The sequence below is a fragment of the Mesocricetus auratus genome, unplaced genomic scaffold, assembly GCF_017639785.1.
Source record: "Mesocricetus auratus isolate SY011 unplaced genomic scaffold, BCM_Maur_2.0 Super-Scaffold_100029, whole genome shotgun sequence".
NCBI lineage: Eukaryota > Metazoa > Chordata > Mammalia > Rodentia > Cricetidae > Mesocricetus > Mesocricetus auratus.
Genome location: NW_024429210.1, coordinates 7573896 through 7599814, shown reverse-complemented (window position 1 = coordinate 7599814; position 25919 = coordinate 7573896). Strand labels below are relative to the sequence as shown.

Below are 25919 nucleotides of genomic sequence, written 5' to 3'. Positions count from 1 at the left end.
CTCATTCTGTTTAAAAGGGAAGCTCTCTGTCCCTTAAGGTTCCAACATAATCAGATCTCTATATACACTGTACTGTTTGTGTCATGGCCTCCTTTTTCTTATCTACTGTGTTTTTTGGGAGCAATTATTGCTGCTCTTCCTTTAGCATACTGAGCGGCTTTGTTGAGGGGCCAAGGCTTCAAGGTAACTAGCATCTTGCCTGTCTTCTCTCTCCTCCTTCCCTTCCTTCTGTTTAAGTGGATGTCTGTGTATACGTGCCCTGGGAGGTCAGATAAGGAAGCCCTGGATCTGGAGTTAAAGGCAGTCGTGACTGCCTGGTTTGGATGCTGGGAATCAACTCCAGTCTTCCAAAAGAACAATATGTGTTCTTAACTGCTAAGTCATCTCTCCAGCACAAATAAAGTGTCATCGTCTTATTTTATGTTTTGAGACAGGTTCCCCCTACATAGCACTAACTGTCCTTTATCTCAAGAGATCCATTGCCTCTGCCTCCAAAATGCTGGGTTAAAGCACTGAGTGCTAACCTGAGAAAGAATGTGTAAGAGCCTGCTAAACTGTCACAGGCCTGCCTTTCCGTTTGCCTGCTGTCCACAGACCTGCTTCCCCACACTTTACCCTAACCTGAGAGTGTGTAAGAGCCTGCTAAACTGTCACAGGCCTGCCTTTCCGTTTGCCTGCTGTCCACAGACCTGCTTCCCCACACTTTACCCTAACCTGAGAATGTGTAAGAGCCTGGTAAACTGTCACAGGTCTGCCTTTCCATTTGCCTGCTGTCCACAGACCTGCTTCCCCACACTTTACCCTAACCTGAGAATGTGTAAGAGCCTGGTAAACTGTCACAGGCCTGCCTTTCCGTTTGCCTGCTGTCCACAGACCTGCTTCCCCACACTTTACCCTGAGAGCTTCCTGCTTGCCTATTTCCAATTGGTAACACCTATGTTAGCAGCTCTGCCTCTTCACTCAGCATTCCACTGAAACTCCATCAGTTTATACGCTACATTTCTCCAGCTAAAAATATGTCTTAACATGGTCTGCTTTCCCCTGGAAACCTTCTCTGGGGTTGGTGCAAACTCAAAGAAAGCTGCTACTGCTTTAGAGGGAGAAAATCCTATTAGAAATAGTAACTCAGGCTAGGCCGTGGTGGCGCACGCCTTTAATCCCAGCACCCAGGAGGCAAAGGTAGGCAGATCTCTGTGAGTTCAAGGCCAGCCTGGTCTACAGAGCAAGTTCCAAGACACCCAAGGCTACACTGAGAAACCTTGTCTCGAAAAATAAAATAAAAATAAATAATTACTCCTATTTAGTGCATCCCTGATAATTACATAGTAACCACTGAATAATTGTGTTGGACAAATATTCAAATTCTTTGCAAAATCTGTTCTATTATATAAAATTTCATTTTGGGTATCACCTTCAATTCTCTTGATTAGGGACTAAATGAATAATGAGCAAGGTATGGAATCTATTTTCAAAACTTACTGAAGCTAAGTCTAATTCTTTCATTAATTTTTCTAAATGTAAGCTATAATTCTTTCCTCATAAAATATTAATAGGTGCCACTTATGGTGGTGCACCTGGGAAGCAAAGGCGGGGACATCTCAGTGACTCTGAGGCCAATCTACTCTGCACAGTGAGTTCCAGACTAGCCAAGGTTACACAGTGAGACCTTGCCTCAAAAAATTAACACCCATCATATGAAGCTGGACATCTACAGTAAATGGAGATTTATATGTTATTCTAAGTACGTAGTTACACATTTTCTATGGGGATTCCTGGGAGACAAAGAGCTAAGAGAGCCTGAACCAAGTAATGTCATCAATTAGAAAAGGAATCCCTCGGATTCACTGGCAAGGACCCCATCAGGAACTCACACCCACTTTCTTGTGTTATAAAACTTCAGGTTTGGGCCGGGTATTGGTGGCGCACGCCTTTAATCCCAGCAAACGGGAGACAGAGGCAAGTGATCTCTGTGAGTTCAAGGCCAGCCTGGTCTACAAATCGAGTTCCAGGACAACCTCCAAAACAATACAGAGAAACCCTGTCTCAAAAAAACAAAAAACAAAACAAAAACCCACTTCAGGTTTGGGCTGGCAGGTTGGATCAGTGGTGGGTGTGCTTACAGCCAAACTTAGGTTTGATCCCAGAACCCACAAGGTTGAGAACTGATTCTTGGAGGTTTCCCTTGGAATCCCACATGTACAAAAACTGCATGCTCATGAAGAACTAGAATTCAGGGGCTGGAAGATGGTTCAGAGCACTCCTGCTCTTGCAGAGAACCTGACTTCAGATTCCAGTACCTACATCCAAGTACCTAACAACTGCTTCTAACTCCAGATTCAGGGGGTCCTCTTCTGATCTCCCCAAACATTTGCACACAGAGGCCTAGGTGTAAACAGAATTAAAAATAAAATGACTAGATCTCAGACATGTATCATGAATTGAGAAAACAAGAATTACTCATGTAGGCGGTCAGTGCTTCTAGATTTAAATTCTTTAGCTACTTCAAAATTATCAAGAGTCAAACACATAAAGCATCACTAACCCTTGGAAAACTGGATATACTGGCAGGTGCCCGTAATTCCAATACCCAGAAGGTCAAGGCAGAAGGATCAGAAGTTTCAGAGAAAGTTCAAGGCCAGCCTGATACACACAAGACCCTGCTGCAAGAAAAAAAAAAAAAAAAAAAAAAAAGTAAGGCAAGAATGCCTAAGCTAGATGTGGCGGCACACGCCTATGAGCCGAGTGTCCACGGGAGGCTGAAGCAAAGGAACTTAAACTCAAGGATAATCTACACAGCTGCAGGTCAGGAGGTGACACAGCAAAACCAAAGTACAGACTGGCTCCAGAACACTACCAAACACCAAGGGCACAAATGAACTTAAACTGAGAAGAGCAAGTTTAACAACACAAAACCCAAGTAACAACTCACGGCAAGGCAAGAAGATTCCAGCCACACAAAAGGAACGCCAGGGCTACCTCTGCTGAGACAGCAGAATGACCTGGAACCGAAGCTTCAAACTATCTTAACCTACCAAGGTCTCCAATCAATTCCAGAGACCTCCACCCTTACTCTTTCACACCAGAGACCTGGTCACCACTAGACCTTAAAACAAAAATTACCAAATCTCTCTTTCAGGTCCCTACTACCAAGTCCTCAGCCTACCATGGGGATTCATGTTCTTCCTTCTTGATGCCCAATGGTTCTGGAATAGGTTTGGTGTTACTAGTGTTTTTCTCTTAGAGAGCACTTTATGTGCCAAGAGACACACACATTACACACACCATCTGTCTGTTGTGTTTTCTATGGCTGGGCCGGAGCCTTCCTTACTCCTCACTAGGTCAGTCACTGTTCCATTCCCCTGGGAGTGCACCATCCATAAACACCTCCCCTCAAACTACTGTGTTCCCAGGGTTCTACTACAGACAACCCTATCAAATGAGTTAGCCCCAGACCACAGGCTTTGGTTTTTTGAGACAGTTTCATTATAGATTCTAGACTTGCCTCCAAATCAAGGCAATCCTCCTTCCTCAGCCTCCAAATGCTGAATTACAGATATATACAACCACGCCTAGGTCTAGGCATTTATTTTTAACGATAGAAGATAAAAGGGAAGGAAAGCGAGAGAAGGTGGGAGAGAAAAAGAGAAGTGTAGAGGGACTGCATTAAACTTTTAAAACATTTATAAGCCACACTATGGACCTATACTATCAAATCAAGTATTGCCTACCCTAAAAATAAGGAAGCTACAAACAATGTTAAGCTTCTGGCTCCAGAACCGTGCAAAAACACAACAGTACAAATCATACCAGAATTCTTCAGTAAAAACAGAACAAGCCCCAAGTCATTTTACCTCCCAAACCTCACATAACTGTATCTGTGGCAGAAATGAAGAAACACCGAGAACTCTGGCAGCCAAAGACTCTGACATGTACTTGCTAATTTTAAAGTGTCTACTTACCATGGCATGGTCTGAATTATGTTAACCAATGTTGATAAAGTAAACTGAAACTCTACTTTCCACATTAACAGACAGATTACCAGTTACGGTGCTCATGAAAGGGATTACTAATAAAAAACCACCGATGGCAAAAGCAACTGAGGGAATGGCGTTGTTCAGACACAACAGAAATCACAATGTGAAGATTGGGGGAGCAGGTGCATAAACAGTAGGACAGGTGGACTCAAGAAATGGAACCCTACTGTACAGAAACAGTATGAAAGGTCTGGAGAGATGGCTCAGAGGTTGAGAGCACTGGCTGCTTGCTCTTCCAGAGGTCCTGAGTTCAATTCCCAGCAACCTCATGGTGGCTCACAACCATCATCTGTAATGAGATCTGAAGCCCTCTTCTGGAGTTCAGATAGTATACTAAGTACATAATAAATAAATCTTTTTTTAAAAGGAAAGAAAACAGTAGTGTAAAACACTAAGAAAGAAACAGTATGACAAAGCACATGTGTCACATGGCTTTTATTTCTAAATATTACAATATCAATGAAATAGAAAGTAAGGAGAGTGTTATACTACACATCAAATATTTTTGAAGCTTTAATTTCTAACCCCCAAGGATTAACAGCAATTACAATACTCTGAGACAGGAGCCATGGACGTAAAATCTCAAGTGTCTTAAAGGCCATCAACATGGACAGACAGAAGTGATCTAAGCAGTTTCAAATTTTTTACTACAACACACTGTTCAAGTAAACCAATTAGCATCCAGTCCTTCAGATAGTAAGCTTCCACCTAACATGTATATAAAATTAAGACCTGGGCTGGCAAAATGGCTCAGAGGGTCAAGAGGCTTGGGGAGACATGAGCTCAATCTGTGGAACTCATTAGAGACAGGAGAACTGCCTCCAGAGTTGTCTTCTAACTTCCACACATGCACACTCCATACACACAAGACTAAAACAGTTTGAATAGGAATGGCCCCACAGGCTTACAGATTTGAATGCTTGGTCACAGGGAGTGACACTATTTGAGAGGATTAGGAGGTACGGCCTTGCTGGAGAAAGTGTTTCAGAAAGCCAAGCAAGGCCCAGAGGCGCTTTCTCCTCCTGCTGACTGTGGATCTAGACGTAGAACACTTGCCACTTACCCAACAACATGTCTGCTTGTGTGCCACCATGCTCCCCCTCCACAATAATGCACTAAACCTCTGAAACTTTAAGTGAGCCCCAATTAAATGTTTTCTTTTGTAAGAGCTGTCCTGGCTATGGTGTCTCTTCACAGCAGCAGAACACTGACTAATATATGCGTTTAATTCCAGCACTCCAGGAGCTAAGGCAAACAGATCTCTGTGAGCTCAAGACCACCATGCTCTACATTAAGTTTCAGACTAGCCAGGGCCACACAGTGAGAGCCTGTCCCACGAATAAACAAACGAACAAACAAGACTACAGAGAGAACCAGTTCCAAAAATGACTGACTGACTGACTGAATGAATGAATGAATGAAATGGGGCTACAGAATGAGAGCCTGTCTGATGGGAGATGCCATTCTGTACATCTGTCTCTTATTGGTTGTTGAATAAAGCACTGTTGGCCAATAGGAAATCAAGATAGGTGGGACTAGGAGTCAAGGAGGACTCTGGGGAGGAGAAACACAGGAAGTCATCATGTAGCTGTCATAGAGGTAAGAAGTCCGGACCCTTTTCTCAGGTAAGAGAAATACTTAGATTAACAATTATGGAGTAAATACTTAAGTCAGAGCTAGCCAGTAAGAGACAAGCAAGGCCAACAGCTTCATAATTAATATAGCCTCCTGTGTGTTCATTTGGGACTGATGCGGCTCTAGAACCAGGCTGGCGGGAAAGCGGCTCTAGAACCAGGCTGTCGGGAAGGCTTCTCTTTACACCTGTCCCATGAACGAATGAAACAAACAATAATAGAGCTACACAGTGAGTACCTATCTCATAAATAAATGTATGAATAAGTAAATATGGCTGCATAGAGAGAACTTGTCCCACAAACAAACAAGTAGGACTACACAGTGAGAAGCTATACCATTCATAAATAAGTTCGCACAGTGAGAGCCCGTCAAATAAACAACTAAGTTCGAGCAGTGAGAGCCAAACAAGCATAAATAGAGGCCACGCAATGACAGCCTATCAAATAAATGAATGAATAAATAATAAACAAGTAAGTGGGGCCACATGGTGAGAATATGTCAGATATAGATAGATGATAGATAGACCAAGCTGCGAGAAACTGTCCCATAGACAGACAGACAGACAGTGCTTCACAGTGAGACTCTGTCCCATAAATAAGTATGTAAGAAATAAGGGGCTGGCAGAAATTGCTCAGCAGGCAAAGGTGCTTGCTGCCACACCTAATAATATACCTCTAGTTGGATCCTTTTTCCAGTAAGGTGCAAAGAATAAAACCAAACCCCACGGGTTGCCCTCTGATCTCCACATTACTCTGCAGCACATGCATAACTCCCACCCCACCCACATATATGTACAAGTAAGTAAAATACAATTGTTTCAAAAATCCCCAGCCTCATAATAAACGTTTACAGTATCTGAAGGTTTTGACAACTGCCTTTCACTCTAGAAATCTGCCACTCTTCAGATAGTCACTGGCCCCATTCCATTCAGATCTAAAACACTGCAAAATATAAACTAACACATCTGTTTCTCCTTTCTGAATGTACATACAGAAGGAGCTACTCTCCAGTCCATGTGATAGCTAACTAGGCTATGTGGCAAGTTCTAGCCCACAAAATACCAGCTTTCTGGTCTCGCAATCCCATTTCCCAAATGACTTTGGGAATACTGGGTACAGCTATTAACATTACAAAAGTAAGGAGCCCAGATCCAGATCCTTAGATCAACAAACAGAAAAAACAAAACAAAAAAACACCACTATTACATAGAGATTTGGGGGTTTATAACCTGTACTTGCAACACAGTGCAGATATTAATCATAAAATCTTGTTTTTGTTTTAACTCCCTATTCTGCTAACGGAAAAAGTAGCTGATCCATGTGTTCTCCATTTTAAATGTGGGCTATATTTGATATAAAATAAGCACATTTCATAGAGACGTAAAACACACAGAAACACAGTTATAAGCAAAACAAATAGTTGTTGCCATTATATTCAACTTACAGTGTGAGCACATTTCCAAAGGGTAACTCGCCTCATTTCCCTGGGGGAGGAAGAAAGAATCAATTAGTTATGAGATACACCCAAATGTCTTTGGAATATTAAACAACTTTTTTAATGTGACAGACGAAGCAGGTAAATGAGCCCTAAACTTATATATGGAATTATAAACTATATTGTTTAACTGATAAGAAAATATATTAAGCAATATAGTAGACAGAGTAAGATCTCATTAAGACTTATGCAAGCATTTGATTAAAATATAGTTCAAGTATTTTTAATACCACAAACATACTACACACAAAATTCCCCATGTTAGAGACTGTCAATGCACTCACTTATCCTACTTCATGAACTACGTTGGGTTTTTGTTCTGTTTTGTTTTTTTTTCTTTTCTGAGACACTGTTCTAAGGCTCAGGATGGCTTTGAACTCCTGTTTCCTTCCTCAGCCCCAGTACTGAGATTAACTGGCCTGTGTCAACATATCAGGCTAATGAACTTATTTTGATAAAAACCTCAGAGTGAAAACATTCCTGTCATTTCTGCTTATTTAAAGTTTAATGAAACTGCAAAATGAACTGTTAAAAGAAAAACCTTGTTATCAGTTATACACATTCAGTAAAACAGAATTTCCCAAATCCTGTACAACTGAAATATTAGTGAGATGCTAACAGGAACATGAAACCCGATATCCAGTCAGGCCAGGCGGTGGTGATGCACACCTTTATTCTCAGCACTCAGGAGGCAGAGGCACGTGGATCTCTGTGAGTTTGAGACCAGTCTAGTCTACAAGAACTAGTTCTAGGACAGCCTCCAAAGCCACTAAACCCTGTCTTGAAAAATCAAAAAACAGCCGGGCGTTGGTGGCGCACGCCTTTAATCCCAGCACTCGGGAGGCAGAGGCAGGTGGATCTCTGTGAGTTCGAGACCAGCCTGGACTACCAAGTGAGTTCCAGGACAGCCTCCAAAGCCACAGAGAAACCCTGTCTCGAAAAACAAAACAAAAATAAAAAAAAAATAAAAAAACAGCCAGCCATTTAAAACTACTTCCAAGTATTTCCTTATGTAGGAAACCATCCTGTACCCTAGTTTATATATTTTCCCCATATTAAAGGAGGAAAAGGGTTCTAGAAAAAAATACAGGCCTAGGTTTTCTAAAGCCAACATGTTTTAAACTTACACAGTAAGAAAGCTTGCAGAATTCAAGCACTGTACAATAAGACCAAGTTATTCACAAGGCAACTTGATGATAAAGTCCTTAAATAAATACCTTTGTGCGGTGTACGAGATGAATTGTATGTTTAGCTTTTTTGGACATTGTCTGTTTCTGCCTAACACATACGGAAATTAAACATGTAAATCACTACAGCCAGCATTCAATACTCATAAACCAAAGGAAATCAAAAACATCAGCCTCCAAATGTGGGACTAGTATAGAACAGTACATGGGGCAGCACTTCAGAGGCGACCAGCAGTCGCTGAGAAAAGGGCCAGGGTCTGCCCTGGAGAACTGACAAGTCCCAGCCAGAGGAAGATCCAGAGACCTGGCTCCAGCAACCTCGGATCTGTAGAGACCTCCCCTCATCTTCAGCTGCATTAGAAGGACACACGCCCAAAGCCAAGGAAAGAACTGGTACAGAGGGCTAAACAATCCCTGGTGCTCCCAAAACTGGGAATGTGCCATGATGCCAAGAGGGATGAGCAGATCTCAAGACACAGGCAAGCCAGGAACAGTCCTCAGAATGTCTGAATTAGCTGTGAACTAAAAGGCTGTTCTGAGCTTACCCTAGAGAAGGATTTTTAAAATCAAGTCTGCAATCAGTAAGCTAATTCCAAGTGACTTGAGAACGCGATGAAACAAGCAAGCACTCTAAAGGAACAAAACAAAATCCAGCCAAAAAAGCACACAATTCCACATCTGACAATGAAGAAAGGCATCGTGTTACTGAGTAAAACGTTTTTTAAAAAGCCACAGAGAAAAGACCATAATTATATCCTATCACCTAATTTGTAAGAAACACTATAAGGTAAATAAACCTATATTATAATCTCCATTCTCCTCTAACACATGTCATAAATATCTCCAATAAAAATAAACCAGGCATAGTGGTGCACATCTGTGATCCCAGCAGTCAGCAGATAAAGGGAGAAGGAAAGTCAAAGGTGATCCCCATTGACTTCATGAGCTCAAGGCTAGCCTAGACTACATAAAACTGTCCTATTTTTGTGGGATGGGGGTTGTCTCAATATTTGTCCACCCCTTCCTTTGTCAACTTGACACAAGCCTAGAGTCATCTGGGAAAAGGAGCCCAACTGAGAAAACGCCCCCATGAAATGGCTGTAGACAAGTCTATTGGGCATTTTCTTGATCAGTGATTGAAGAGAGAGGGTCTAGCCCACGGGAGGCAGTGCCAGCCCTGCGTGGGTGGTCCTGGGTAGAGAAAGCAGATGAGCAAGCCATGAAGAGACGCCTAAGCCGTATCCATCCAGGTTCTCTCCTTTAGTTCCTGCTTTCAGGTTCCCAACTTGAGTCTGTGCCCTGACTTCTTTCAACGAGACTGATCAGGAAGAGAAAGCAAAACAAACCCTTCCCTCTCCAAGTTGCTTTTGGTCATGGTGCTTCATCAGAGTGACAGAAACCCCAAACAGTACTATTCAATTAAAAAACAAACAAAAACTCTGGAACAGAGGCGGGTCTGTCCTGTCTTCTGCAGTACTTTCAGCTGAATAGTTCTAATTCTTCACAGACCCTTTTACCCAACATGTCTGCCTTCACCTCCTCTGAAGGTGGCAATGTCTTCTCCCTGGTCCCAGGGGCAAAGATAATGAAGGAAGCCAAGGGTCTGATCCTTGGCACCATACACTAAGGGAGGCAAAAATGCTCACGTCTCCTAGTACTGACAGTGTTAATTTTAATCACTCAAGATGTGTACTTTTCGGATCTCTGTGAGTTCGAGATCAGTCTGGTCTACAGAGCAAGTTCCAGGAAGCCTGCAAAACAATACAGAGAAACCCTGTCTCGAAAAAACAAAACAAACAAACAAACAAACAAACAAAGATGTGTCCTTTTAGAGGCAAGCCTGGTGACCGGCAAAGGCCTGAAATCTACCAATCAGGAACTACAGGCAGACAGATCAGGAACTCACAGCTAGCCTGAATTTAAAAATAAAAGCACCTCCAGTTTCCCCACTAAGGGCAGATTTCTCCTTTTGGGTGTTTAGTGGGTAAACCTTGGGGGGAGTTATTTTCAGACTAGGTAAATACCTAAGCTACTACTTAAACTTCATCCCTTACTTTAACAACTACACACAGTATCTGAGTCAACTGCATTGTGTTCATTGCCACAGAAGCACACTTTAAGATGGTCACAAAGTTGTGTCCTGTCCTCTTGCACAATCTGCTTCTATAACAGAATGTGATGTAAAACTAAGAGATGATTAAAATTAATTCTGTAATTAGGTTATAAATCACTGCAGATTCTATTCTGCTGATAGTCATATTTTTCACCTTGCATACTTTGGTCATGTGGCAAGGAACTGAAGGGGCCGTCCACCAACAGCCAAGGAACCAACTGCTCACAACCAATGGCGTAGGTAAGAGTCTTTCAAGCAAACCTTCGCTTGAGACCCTGTGCCCCAGACACCCTGATTCCAACTTTCTGAGACACAATAAAGCAAAGCTAAGCACAGCAGACACTGAAATGATAAATGTGTGGTATTTTAAGCCACGGATACTTTTGAATAATAGTAACGGATACAACTGTCAGGTGGCAATTTTCTAATTTTATCATTCTTCCAACATGACTTGTTTTCTTATTAAGGGTTTTCCTTCTTCTTTCTTGAAACAGGGTCTCATTCTGTAGTCCGAGGTGGTCTGGAACTCACCCTGCAGCCCAGGTTAACCTTGAACTCAAAGATCCACCTGACTCTGCAGCCAAATGTTGTGATTAAAGGAGAACGAAACCATGCATGGTACAGACTTGTGGATTTTATGAAACTGAGCTATAATCGTTTATCAATATCATTGACTCCAATGCTTAAATCACTTCAAATATAGCCAATGTGTTGGTTCCTGTGTCCTTCACATTATATATCACATTATACTTTGCATCCTAGGGTTAGGAATCAATGACTTTTCTCCAAGGAACTACGCCTCCTTTCAGAAAGAACCACTTTAAGTCTCTAATTTTAATCTGATTTATTTATACTTTATATTTTTATACAATGATTAGACCTAATTCTTCTTTTGTGGTACTGAGTGTAACTTTTACTATGGAAATTTACATCTGATTAAACTGAAGTACTAATAATGTAAATTTTTTTCCGTATGTAAAGACAAGGGTCTACTAACATCTGTGTGTGTTCTCAATACTGTTCCCCCAACATACATCTTTGAGATTGTAATCCATCTATGGGTATCTGTCAGTCTAAGAACTTACAGAACCTAGGCTCAGAGGAGAGAGATAAAACTTTACAACTTTGAAAACTGAAATTATCAGCATATACTTGTTAACTTACTCCACCCGCAGGACAGACCACAAAAACACCACATCACGTCAATCCAAGCTCGGTGGACAGGGAATTTGCCTGTAGTTCCAGTACTCAGGAAGTTGAGTCAAGAATTTAGGCTTATATTTAAGTCTGCCTACAAGACAGAGCTGAGACAGTTTTTCAAAACTAAAAAGGAGGAGGAAGGGCAAGCGAAGTGGCACACAACTTTAATGCCAGCAACTGAGAGGCAGAGGCAGCTGGATCTCCGTGAGTCTGCAACCAGCCTGGAATATATATCAAGTTCCAGAACAGCCAGGCCTACACAGTGAGACTCTCTCAAAACAGTAACAATAAAGTAAAATTAAAACTGAAACATCAATAAAGAAGAACGGCAACCAAAATTTAAAGAATTTGAAGAAGTGGCATTTGTCTACTGCAAAACTAAACGAGAAAAGGAAACTAAAAGAAACAGAAGGTGGGAGTTTTGGCTTATGTCTATAATCCTAGCATACCAGCAACTGGAAGGGACAGCCAGGAAAACCAGCAGTTCAAGGGCAGCCTCACCTAAATTAGACTATTTCAAAGCAACAAAAGAACCTAAACCAACTGAACATGGTTCTATGGTAAAACTTTCAACAGTCTACCATGATTCTATCAGAATCTGCATTGTTCTGTAATACTTTCTTAGAATGTGTTTATATATTCTATTAATATATAATCTATTACAAGAAAACATAATAGGATTGTAAACAAGTAAGGAAAAAGTTTAATCAGGAAGAGGCTAGGGGTAATAACAGGGACAATAATTCCTAATTTCTTTTCATTGTAGACTTTCTATGAATCATAAGAGCAGCACAAACTGAATCTGATCACTAACTGCAAACTATGCTGATTGGTAAGACAATGAGAAATGACCCACATTATCCATTCCCCCCTCCCTGCCAAGTGTCTTTAAAATGACCTTAGAAGATTAAATTTTCAAAATGGCTTGCTGACCTAGTCTAACACAATCGTGTTTACATTTGTAAAAAACGTGTCTGGGCACAAGTGACACAAATAGGTAATAATAACATAGAAAGCGAAAGAGAAAGGAAGAGGAGGTGTTGGATCAATGATGACCACTGAGGATGTATGATTGGGGATCATGACTACATGTCTGGGAATCTGAGGTTCACACCAGGAAAAAAAAATGTGTCTGGGTGTTTTGCCTGCAAGTATGCCTGTGTTCCATTTGCATGTCCATTTGACCCTCAGGGGCCAAAAGAAGACATAGGTTCCCAGGCTGGAGTCACAATGGATGTTAACTGTTATGTAGGTGCTAGGAATCAAATCTATGTCCTCTGAAGAAGCAGTAAGAGCCTCTCTCTAGTCCTCACATGCTTATTTACTAGTCATACAAAGTGACAACATCTTTCTAGGTCTTCCTGTTAGACAGCATCAGAACACTTCCAAGTTCCTCAATAGCAAATGCCTACTTTGTTCACACCATGCTCTTTAGTGCAGGGTGCAGAACATACCTATATATTCTAACCCTGAAATATGCCTTCATAAATACAAACTCAAAAGTCTTGACTGTCAAACCACTATGGATGAACTTTCAACCACCCCGTTGCAAATGGGTCTTTCCTTTCTGTGTCAACCCTCAATTTGTTCAGGAAATGAGACCTCAACCTTAAACTGGGGGGGGGGAGAATACTACATACAAAATGGTGTTTTACAAAGCAACCGATATACTATAGGCAATTGCTGCACATGCCTTAAGTGGCAGGATTTAAGAATACTATCCAAACATATAAGCTACACAGTGAGTACTGTCAGATGCAGCAAAAGCTTTACATAAGAAAGCCTTCCGAGTTCACATAGACACAACCTGCTGGCCCTCCCATGTAATGTAGCCTAACAATGGTTTTGCTCTTCTAAAAGCCTTCTGATGCCTCAAATGCATTCATTGGGAAAAAAAATTTTTTTGGTTTTTCGAGACAGGGTTTCTGTATTGTTTTGGAGGCTGTCCTGGAACTCGTTTGGTAGACCAGGCTTGGTCTCGAACTCACAGAGATCCGCCTGCCTCTGCCTCCCAAGTGCTGGGATTAAAGGCGTGAGCCACCAACGCCCAGCTTAATTGAAAATTTAATTACTTCTAAATTAGAACTAAATGAAGACATTTTAAAAGTAGAATAATGAGCTAATAGACCTAAGAACGAAACACTCTGAAAACTGAAAAAAAAAGTAAAACAGAATTTATGTTGCTGGATCCTAGCTAAGAGACTCCACATTCATATTCTCACTCACCCTCCAAGCCATCCTTCAAGTATGCGGGGATAACAAGCTTAAGCAGCAAGAACACAAAGAACAAACCAAAGTTTGAACTAATTTTGATGTTAATAAAGCCATAATACCAATATTCCTTGGTTTGTTGGCACAAAACATAAAAGGAAGAACACTTTCAAATTTCACAAAAAACAGTACCATCCCAAAACCAAATAAACAGAAAACCACAGATCCATTTCCCTGAAGAACAGAGATGCAAAGATTCTCAACAAAATATTTGCAAACTGAATTCAGGAACACATTAAAATGATCATACATCATAACCATGTGAACTTCATCCCGGAAATGAAAGTTGGTTCAACCTATGCAAATCAATAAATGTAATACAATATATAAAGTTAGGATCCTTACCACATAATCATCACAATGGACGCACAAAAGACACTGGACAAAGTTTAACAACTGTCATGATAAGAAGTCCTGGAGACATGAGGAGTAGATGGAACACACCTCAAAATAACAAAGGAGCTATACAACAAGCCAATGGCGGATACCGTATTAAATGGAGAACTAAGAGATTTCCCCCAAAAGGAAGAGAGATGACCACTCACCTCCTTTACTCATAGTGCCCAAACCTTAAAACTACAGCAACAAGGAGAAAGACATGAAGGGGATAAAAATATAAATCAAACTGTCCCCATTTGTAGATGAAGTAATTCTGTTAAAAGACCCTATAGATCCAACAAAAAGTCCCAGAACACTTTCAGTAAAGTTGCAAAACACAAAATCAATATATAAGTCAGCGGCCTTCAAATATATTGTAAAATGGCTATACAGCCCAAAGTAATCCAGTCACAATGCAATGTCCATCAAAATGCCAAGGTCATTCTACAGAGAACCAGAAAAAAACACATCCAAGAACTCACATGGAGAGAAGACGGAGAAATAGCCAAAACAACTCTAAGAAAAACAGCACAGTTGGAGGTACCATAGTACCCGATCTCAAACTACACAAGAGTTACAGTCACAAAGAAAGCCTGATACTGACATAAAAACAGGCAGACCAGTCAAACAGAATATAGGACTCTAAAAGAAACAAAGCTATGGCTATCTAATTTAGAGAAAAGTATAAAAACATGCAGTGGAAAGAGATTATTCAACAAATGGTGCTGGAAACTGACTACCCAGACAGAAGAATGAACAGACAGAAGGTAGTATCTTTCACCCACTCAATGTAGATCAAAAGACCTTAACACCGGGAATGCTGGCATGGCTAATAGAACACACAGGGAATGCCCTTCAAAATAGAGGTTTAGGCAAGAACTTCTCAATAGCATAGGAACTAGCGAGGCCCTGGAATCAGCAGAAGAACTCCATGAAAGCCTAGTTTCTAATGGCTAAGGAAACTAACAGCATAACCGACAGGAGAAGAGCATCAGTACCCACACTGCAGGCAGAAAGCTGATATACAAAATTTTAAAAGAGCCACAAAAATTAAACACCAAATCAACAAAGGACTAATTAAAAGATTAAACATTCCCCATAAAAAAAAAAACACAAAGAAAACCCCACAAGTGACCAGTACCTATTTTTTTAATTGTCCAACATCCCCATTCACCTGGGAACTGCAAACTAAAAATCACTTTGAGGATGCCATCTCTCCCTCTTAAGGATGGCTTGCATCTGGGAACTGTAAACTGAAATCACTTTGAGGGTGCCACCTCTCCCTGTTAAGGATGGCTTGCATCAGGAAATCTAACAAATGCTGGCAAGGGTGTGAGAACAGAACCCTTTTCACCTTACTCACTGCTGGCAGAGTGCAAACCAGAACATTTTAAAGGAGGTCAGTATGAAGGCCGCTCAAAAACTTGAAGACAGAACTATCCCATGACCCAGAAAAGCATTCCTTCGCATATCCCCAAAGGTATCCCTACTCTATCATACAGACATTTGTGCATTCATGCTAGAAGATCCATCACAGAAAATATAACATTTTCACATTTATATTTATGTATTGATGTATTATGTTAAAATAAAATCATGATATTTTTCAGAAAATGGATGGATCAGAAAAATTATAATTAATACTAACCAAGGCAACTGAAGTTCAGAATGACAAATGGCATGTTATGTCTCATATGCAGATCCTATGTGTAAAGTATACATGGATGTGGGGGTAAAGTCTAAAAAAACTAGAAAAAAGACCGAGAGGGTAAAATTGGGCAAGGAGGGAGCCTTGGGTGGTGGGGGCATGGTAGAGTAAAAGGATACACGAGATACAAAAGAGGAAAAGAGACTGGGAGGGGAGGATACAGGAGATATCCATAAAGAGTTAAGAGAAGATGGGGCAGTTGAAGGAGAAAGAAAAACCACTAGAACAGTCTGAAAGTGCCATCATGATGGTTAAGACTTTGTATGCTAACTTTAATAATAAGTAAAAATCTCAGCTCGGTTTCAATATATCACAAAACACAAGTGTATATGCATTATACAAGAGAAACACGAAGCTACTCAAGCATTTTCCCACCCGAGAGCACAAGCTGGCACAGCAATGCTGAGTGTCTAACACAACAGTCACAACCACATAAGCATGGTCGCAGTCAGCATGAGCCAGCCGAGGGGGAGGGGACAAGATGAGTGAAAAGAAAATGGAAGATACTATGACATGAAACTGTATTGTCTAACAATGTCCTGTGAGCTGCAATACTAACTTGGCACTAGATTCTAATTTTATGTAAACTACACATGCATCAAATCACAAACTAGAAATTTTCTTTAAATTAGAAAATATCTTCAATTATTATAATTGAAAAAGATGGTCTCCCACAGAAAAATGATGACGTCCCAGTAGAGGGCCAGGTGGTGAGAAACCAGTGACTAACGGCCCAGAGAGCTAAAGCTCAGGGGACTACCATAACCAAGGGACAGCTGAAGCCAGGACACTGTAGGATAGGCACTGAAATTCTGAATGAAACGCTTGTGATACCCAGAAGACAGATGATAAAAGGAATCAGAAGAAATAAATGAAAGTGCAATCCAATAGAAATAAGCTATTCTGCAGGAGAACGAAAAATAATCTATTAGACAACAAACTATGCCCAAGCCAAACCAGGTCTACCACCGGTTTTTTATTCACACAACATGAATGAGAAGGAAGAGAAGGCCTGACCAATAATATAAAAAGTGACAGATCCAATATAACAAAAACTGTTCAACAATAAAGAGAAATACTCTGATTCTAGTTTTGGTTTTCTGAGATGGTCTTCATCAAGTTGGCTTCAAATCCGCAAACCTGCCCAGCCTCCTAAGAGCTTGGATTACAGACATGCACCACCATTTCCGGCTGTCGCACTGATTCATGGAACACCGATTCACCTTAAGAGCACCTGTCTAAGGAACATAAGAATAACAAACGTAAAACGGAATTCACAGACCACACAGGGATTCTATGCTTAACATCGGATATACTGTTTTCCAAACAACTGTAACACTGACACTCTCACCATGAAACTGTCCACATGCCTGTCAATTCTTCTGACAGATAAATGACTAAACTGAGTCACTAAAAAGAACGCAGACTAAATGAATAGTATACTATTTTTTGCACTGGACATGGTACCACATTCTTTTTCAGTTTGTGGTTTTCAGGCATATTAATATATTGTGGATTCAGCTGCCACTACTTGGTGGGAAAAAAATATTAATTTTTATACTAACATTTCGTTGTCTACAGACAGTACTAAGCCAATCTGCGTTCCAGAAATAAGTACTATGTGAACTAAACATAAGTGGCTTGCCTAACAGTTTAGAATGTAGTGAGGTGGGCAAGAAAGTACAACCAGAAAAAAAATAACAGAAAATAGTTATGGAGTCCTTAGGTTATGCTAAAGACTTTTCTCTTTATAATGCATGAGACTTTAAAATGGGAATGTGACATAAAAGGGTCTTGAACCAAACCCAGAGAGGCCAGAAACAAATACTAATGTTGGGCAGAGAAGCAGGACAACAATCAGAAAAATTAGAAGCCACGAGAAAACAGAACTCTTAAGTTTCCAGGAAGGTCCAACAGTATAAAGAGGAATGAATAGCCAAATATATTAATGACTCCCTACTAGATTTCCAGACAACGTGTCAGTACACAATAGGACGTGGTACTTTCCTATTTCAGATAAAGGCTAACCTGCACATGGCATTTATTTAGGATCACAATGCTGAAAAACAAACAAACAAACAAAAAGCCAGAGCCAGAACCCAAGTGAGACTCGTAACCACTCTAGACCAGCACTACCTAAGAATCCCTTCTGCACTGTAGAACACTGTGGTTTAAAGGTCCCTCCTAAACCTGGCTGAAACTGTCATTAAAAAGTTACTAGATGAGAAGCCTGTCTCCATGAATGGGTTAACCTCATTACTGTGGGTGAAGGCTCAGGAGAGAGCTATAAGGAAAGCCCAGAACTCAGATAGCTTAGGGAGAGGCTCAACTGTTAAGCATGCCTGCACTGACAGACCCAAGTTCAGTTCCCAGCAACAACAGATGGCTCACATACCAGTCCCAGGGGAACTGAGGCCCCCTTCTGGCCTTACAAACAAAACAAGGCTTAAAAAAGAAATGCATCCAGTTAAAGCCATTCTGGTGAGGTCTGAAACACAAAAGAAACCAGAGCCCACAGCCACCTTTGTTGCAAAGAACACACAAATATTCTAAGATTTCATGGAATCTGGACAGAATTGAAATGCAATAAATTAGGTCATTTGGAAGAAATACCAAAATCACAAAGCTTGACATGGGAATGCCTATTCTGCTGGTGTACCACTGTGTTTTAGAAGAGTGAAACTCAATTTCACAGTTCAGAGAGGAATTCAACTTGCTTTGGGATAACTGGTGTACTCAATCTCACACCGGAGTCAAGTGAGACTCCAGATTTGGACTTCTGAGTTGATGCTAACAGGAAAGGTTTTCAGGACTAGATGGGTGAGTTTGAGGATAGAAGAGGGGAGCAGAACGCTAGGGTGCAGGTGTCCTCCTGAGAAGGCTCTTGTTGAAACTTAACCATCAAATGAGTGTGCTGACGTTTCCAAGTACAGCCTGTGGGAAAGCATGAGGGCGTGGGCTGGCAGCTTTATAGCAGGGAGAGGCCCCAGCCTGCACACTCTCCCTCCCTCCAGTGACGCCTTCCGCCACACAGACCACACAGAACTTTAGCAGGCTTCTCTTCACAAATCACTCAGTCTCACTAAGACACATTAGTAGCCACACTGGGCTACTGAGCTCCTGTAGCTCAGGAACTGAAACCAGGGTTCTGAAAGAATTAAAAAGTGAGGTGAGTTAAGTAAGAAGCAGAAAAGAGGTAAAGGCAGAGCAGCAGCCAGCCAGAAGCACAGACAACACACACCAGTGTACCTGACAAACTCAGTATGAACCGGAGATGAATCCTATTGTTAGAAAAGAAAAATTATAAGCATGCACAGAACTTATAAACCCCCATCACACACTTTCAGTTACTTTTCATCAAGCCTTCTCCCCTTTTGAGACAAGATCTCTCTATATAACCCTCTAGCCTACAATGCACTCTGTAGAGCAGGCTGGCCTTAACTCAAAGATCTGCCTGCCTGTCTCCTGAATGCTGGGGTTAAAGGTGTGTGTCACCCATGCCTAGCTTCTAAACTTCATTAGTGAGTGTGCTATCAAAACAAGAACATATGAAGCCTATTCCTCCCCGAGAAACTATAAGCAGTTCAGGGTTGACAGGCAAGAGAAAGCCATATTCCTCAGTGGTACAGCCACTGTAAGTGACTATGAGCAAGTAAATGTCCCCCATATGCTTATGCAGGCAACCCTGAGTAACTGTAGTGGGAGAAGGCATGGATGGAGCAGGAGGGGGGGAAGGAGGCTTGTTACAAAGAGGAGACTTGGTGGAGGGAGAAGGGAGTAAGGGAGGGTATGGGGAATATAAAAGCAAACTATATATGTATGAAACTGAACGAATAACTAAAAGCAGCAGGCATTTAATATTTCACACACTAAATATTACAACACAGTATTATAAACATTACCAAATGATAACACTAGAGATAAAACAGGCACTGGCAAACTAAGTTTCTTGAGGACAAGTCTGGCATTCTCCATAAATCCCAGCAGGGAGCTAAACCCTAAAAGGCACTCAAATGTGTGCTTGAACTTGACAGACATATCACCTATCCCAGGGACCAAAGCATGACTCACTAGTACCCAGTGTCAGTATTCAGGCATCTGCACTGGCCTATCCTTGGGATTCTGACAGGATATGCCACTAAGAGCACACCACCTGTGCATATTCACTATGCTCCCTTTTAAAGGAACCCTGTCCACCTCCCATCCTTCTTTCTTTCTCTCTCCCCTGCCCCTTCCTCTCTCCTGCTGCTCCTGTCCCCAGAGCCTGGTCTCCCCCCTTCCTGTCTCCTATTAAAAAAAAAAAAAAGGAAAAAAAAAAAAAACCTTTGCTTGAACCCTGTCGCAAAGCATCTTTCTCATTTGCACTGCTTTCTTAAATTACAACACCCAGCCCCTCTCTTCCACCTAAATGTATACACTAATCCAGCCTTTCCGTTCTCATTATTACTGTATTCTTTCCGGTCCTTACCCATGCTGGCTAGTTTTGTAAGTTTGTTAACGCTGGAGTCATCTGAGAGGAGGGAGTCTCAATTGAGAAAATGCCTCCATAAGACAGGGCTGTATGCAAGCAAGCCTGTAGACATTTTCTCAATTACTGAGAGATGTGGAAGGGCCCAGTCCATTCTGAGTGTTGTTACTCCTGAGCTGGTGGTCCTGGGTTCTATAAGAAAGCAGGCTGAACAAGCCACAAGGAGCAAGCCAGCAGGCAGTGCCTTCCACGGCCTCTGCATCAGCTCCTGCCTCCAGGTTCCTGCCCTGTTTGAGATGCTGCCCCGACTCTCTCCATCCATGCATACAGAAGTATAAGCCTCCCCAAGTTGATTTTTGCCACGGCGTTTCACCACACCATGACACTTCTCAAATGACTGTAATTACTTCTATGTCATTTTATACTTATTACTGATTTTGGTTGCATGAAATACCTTTACTTGCTCACATATTTCACTCATCTTAGCCAATTCTCTTCCCCTTCCTCCCAACCTGCCTCCCTTGTGGTGCCGTATCTGTAGGTATGCAGAGTCATTTAAACCAGTGGATCTCAACCTGTGGGTCACGACCCCTTTTCACAGAGTTGGCAAATCAGATATTAATATTACAATTCATAAAAGCAGCAAACTTACAGTTAGGAAGCAGCAACAAAACAATTTTATGATTGGAGTCACAACATGAGGAACTGTACTAACAATAAGGTTGAGAACCACTGATTGAAATCTTTATTCCATGTATGAAACATACTTGTCTAAGACCGTCAGTTTAACATGACAAGCTCCAATTCTACCCACGTCCCTGCAAATAACTCAATTCTGTTCTCCTTTATGTCTGAGCAGAGCTTCATTGTGTGCATATGCCACATCTCTGTTACTCATTCAACTGCTGATGAGCACACAGGTACCACACCTGACTGCCGAGAAAACGCTGCCTTAGACTCTGCACGTATACACTCAAGAGCAGTGTATGTAACTGGACCATGTGGTAGTTCTACCTTTGTAATGTTTATTGTTATTCACGTGTGTGTGTTCACACTCACGTGTGTGCATGCTGCCATGCACATGTGGGGGTCAGAGGACAACTCTCTCCTTCCACTAGGAATGAACTCGGACGTCAGACCTGCAGTTTCAGGCAGCACACACCTTCAACTACTGGGCAAAAGCAGTTCTACTTCTAACTTTTCTGAACAACCTCCAGACTGACTTCCAGTGGCTGCTCCAGTTTTATATAAGCATTTAATTAATTCCCAAGTCTAGACTTACCTGTTGACTGAACAACTACAAAGCAATCTCTCTTTTAGAATGTCATTCTAGGGCTGAAGAGATAGTTCAGGTTAACAGCACTGGTAGCTCCTGCAGAGGATCCGGGTTCAATTTCTAACACGGGGTGGGAGGGGCGGGGCTTGTAGACTGTCTTGTAGACAGTTATACTCCAGACCCAGGGGACCTGACACCCTCAAAAGCACATACCAGCAAGTATCAGTGCACATAAGATAAAAAATTACAATGTAAATGCTTAAAAAACAATGGTTTAAAAAAATGTATTTAACAAAATGACATGCAAATACCTCTAAAGATCTAGTATTAATTAGTATTAATTTTCCTCACATTTCTCTCCCACCCCTTACTCTACAGTCACATTCAACACAGATGTTTCTCAACTTTCCATGGATTTAACTGACTGGTAAACCTACTGTACATAAGTTCAAAGTATCATAAATCTCAAAAACACATTTAACAATCTAATCTATTGACCACCCAACCTAGCCTACCTACAGCCAAGCAAAAACCACAAAGCCTATTTCATAATGAAGTGAACGTCTAGCGGAGTTTGTTGAATAGTACATATGGGGTGAAACAAACAACTGTTACAGTGTACTGTATGCTGAATAAAAGTATAGTGTCTACTGAACACATCATCCCCCTACAAAACTAAAAATCCCTAAGAGAAACCAACGTTAGTCTCCATCTGTACTTTCCACTCTTGAACAAGTTTTCTAAGTGGAGTGCCCTCCCCATGATTGACAGGTCATCCTTTTACAACAGTGTTCCCAATCTGAGTCCCCCCAACTCTTACAGCACCCTACATTGTTGAAAGTTTGTTGAAAGCACACACCATACTCCATAATCACTGTCAGCTTACCCACCTTGACTTTGCTTAGAGATAATAATCAAGTCTTCGATATTTACATTGTTAGTGCTAAGTAGATTATCATACCCAAAAACAATTTAGGTAAGTAACAGTCTCTAAGCAGTGGCTCTTAAATTTTAGCATCAAGATCACCTGAAGATCTATAAAAACTAAAGTGCTTAGCTCTTCACCAGGCTGTCCTAGGATAGGCAGGACACACCAAGCTTCCAGATGAGTGACCCTGCTGGTCTCAGAACCACATTAGAGATTCACTATTCTAAAGCATACTCTCTTCCCACTTTCAGGCTACGAAAGACCTCCATCTTACTAGGTGCCCTCACAACTCTCTTCTGCAGGCACACACACACACACACACACACACACAAACACACACACGAGTTCGTGAAAATGGAAACTAAGTAAAAAGCTAAAATTGACTAATAAGTTTCTTTGAAATTTAAAATTGTCTTAAAACTTAAGACAATGCTCATATACATATCCATATAGTATCACACAGTACCAATTTTGTTTGTGAGTACAGTAGGGTGGCAGTTGCATTGCCAGTATAAATTGACATTGGTCTTATGTTTCCTACTTACAGGAGGCAAGAAAAGTCATTTTAGTATCTTCTACAATTGTCTGTTGCCAGACAAATTTCAGGTATCAGTTCCCTTATACCATGTGGGTATGAGATCAAACTCTAGGATCGAGCATCACTTGGGGGGAAAGCACCTTTACCCACTGGGATGTCTCAATGGCCCAAATCCAACAAAGGTGCAAACCACCTGAATTCAGGAACAATTCCTAGCTGCTCTCAAGACCTTGTAATACACCCAGTCTGCGTCATTCTCAATGCTAAACAGCTTTAAATTCAAATAGAGTGAAGGCAGGGACAGATCTGGCTTGTGTGGCAAGTGGAGTTAGCTATAGTTCAACTGCCTGGAACTTGCTAGGTAGACAGGTCTGGCCTCAAATTAATATCAGCCATAATATTAATATCTGGCTCCCAAGTGCTGAAGTTATAGGTGTACACCACCACACCAGGCTTAAACTAACTGCTTTTAAAGCAGCAAATAAAACACTTGTCAGAAGTAAGCCTTCAGAGGGCTGGGGAACAGTCAATAAGCTGTTTAGCCCACAAGCTTGGGGGCCTGAGTTCATTCTGGTCTCCCCAGCAGGGCAGAACACACCTGTAATGCCAGTGCTGGGGACGCATGAACAGGACGCATGAACAGGAGTCCCTGGAGTTCATTGGCCAGCACAGATCAACCACGAAGTTCCAGGCTCAGTGAGAGAGCCTGTCTTGGTGGTAAGCACCTGTGGAAGGCACCCAAAATTCACCTGGCCTCCACTAGCATGTGTGCGGGCATATGTACATCCAAGCACACAAATGTGCACACACAAAATTCCATAAGAAATTCAAACCCTTTTGTTTCCTAATTCAACCAGTGACAACAAATTAAAACTATAAAACCTATTATGAAAATGTAACAATTCCATAATACCACTAAGATTTTCTTAAGGTAATGAATTTTTCCAGAATGTAGGCTCGACTTGGAAAATTAACCAGATATTTCCAGTTAATCAGTGTTCCATATGGCCAAATCAAGCTATGCACATGGTCTTGCTATTTCCAAACCAATACTATCCGGATCACACCAAGACAGTCCCTATGTTAGGGCGGAACTGGGAGGATGGAGACAAGACAAATGTGAACTGGGAACGTTTAAACGGAAGCTGAAAAGGCCAGCAAAATACTGACCTGGAAGACACTACCAAGTGCATCATCTTAAAACATTGCAAAGGACTAGAAAACAGAGTCACAAGAAGATAAGGAACCTAAGAGTCAACGGGCCGAGGGAACAGCTGAGGTAAAGAACAAGCCACACAGAAGCCTAGATTGAATCTTCAGTACCAGCAATACAAATGGAAAGCATCTGAGAGCTGGGGAGAAGGCTCCGTGCTTAAGGGCACAGCTGCACTAGCAGAGACAGGGCTTGTGGTTCCCAGCACCCATGTTGGAGACCACAACTGCATGCATCTCAGAATCCAGGGATCTGGCAGCCTCTTCCGGCCTCCTACGGCACCTATACTCTTGCACATAGTCAAAAATAAAAACATTACTTTAAAAAAAAAATCACCGCAGTGGACAATGGTCTTCAAATAAATGTGTACAAAGTCCCATTAAGCCCCCAAGGCCACAGAGTAAGGGTGTTCATGGCTCTACCTGCTGAGGCATCTTGTCAGCCCCAAGTCATGCTGTGTTTCTTAGCTTTAGTTACTATGGGGCTATAACATACCCCAATTTGGCAAGTTTGTCGATTTTGCTACAAACTATAAACCACATAACTGCCTTAAGGCATCCATTGGAAGTGCTCGTGAGAAGGGGAGAGGCCTATCTTGAACAACTTGGCCTGTTCATGTTACTCGGGCAAAGGGTGAAAGGTATACACAACTCAGAGATGACACTGAAGCAGGCCAGCAATGAGCTCCAGGCCAGCCTGGGCTTCACAGAGAAACAGACTCTAACAAATAACATTAAAAGCAATTCCTAACTTCAAACTACTACGACTGTATTATGAATAGATATTGATCTTTCTAATGTTCTGTTGTGGTCTGGAAAAGCCTAAGTTTTTATAACCTTCAAAGACCCAAGTCATCGAAACAGCTTCCCAAATTAAAAAAAAAATATTCTACATCCAAAACCATGAATCAGTCATTAAAGCTGCTCCTAACACGGGACTTAACGAGGCCAGTAAGCCTCACACTTTAAACAAAAGCTGACTTACTTGACTATTTTTAACTTCACTTTATCTCATCTCGGCCCCCTAATTGATTTTCAACTGCAATAATAATCTCTTCTCTATTCCACGTTTGAAGCATTTAAGTCTTACATACAAGGACCACACTGAATAATTGAAAGGGGCAAGTACCCCCAAATCAGTCCGAAATTCTTTGACAAGAATTCAAAGACTTTCACACAAAGTGTTGCAATCCAACGTCGTGTTTGAGTAACTGACACATACGCGCAGAGCGGTTATGTTTTTCTATGAACACAATTCTTGATTGCAAAGAGGAAACAACAGGGGCCAAGTGGAGCTACAGAACCAGTAAGGTAACAAGCTAAAGGCGTCATAGATTTCTTGGCTGTGGTGACAGGCAGGAGGAGGCACACCCCTAGCGTCAGCCAGAAACACTACACGGTGAATTCCACCTAGGGATTAATGTGAAAGTAAGGAAAGGAAAAATTTAAATCGCCACGGTTCGAAAGCGACTACCCC

The 25919-nt window shown here is 41.5% G+C and overlaps 1 protein-coding gene and 1 non-coding gene across 3 annotated transcripts in view; one reads left to right on the top strand and one right to left on the bottom strand.

The window, feature by feature from the left end:
* Ppp3r1 (protein phosphatase 3 regulatory subunit B, alpha) overlaps positions 1 to 25919 on the bottom strand; it is a 49263-nt gene that overhangs the window by 13716 nt on the left and 9628 nt on the right. For both annotated transcript variants that reach the window (XM_040733242.1, XM_040733243.1), the window contains exon 2: positions 7113 to 7152. In XM_040733242.1, the coding sequence (XP_040589176.1) occupies positions 7113 to 7152 (40 nt within the window). The remainder of the gene's footprint in view (positions 1 to 7112; positions 7153 to 25919) is intronic.
* Positions 12705 to 12775, top strand: LOC121134721. The gene has a single exon (XR_005871840.1). It is a non-coding gene; the product is annotated as a small nucleolar RNA SNORD113/SNORD114 family (small nucleolar RNA).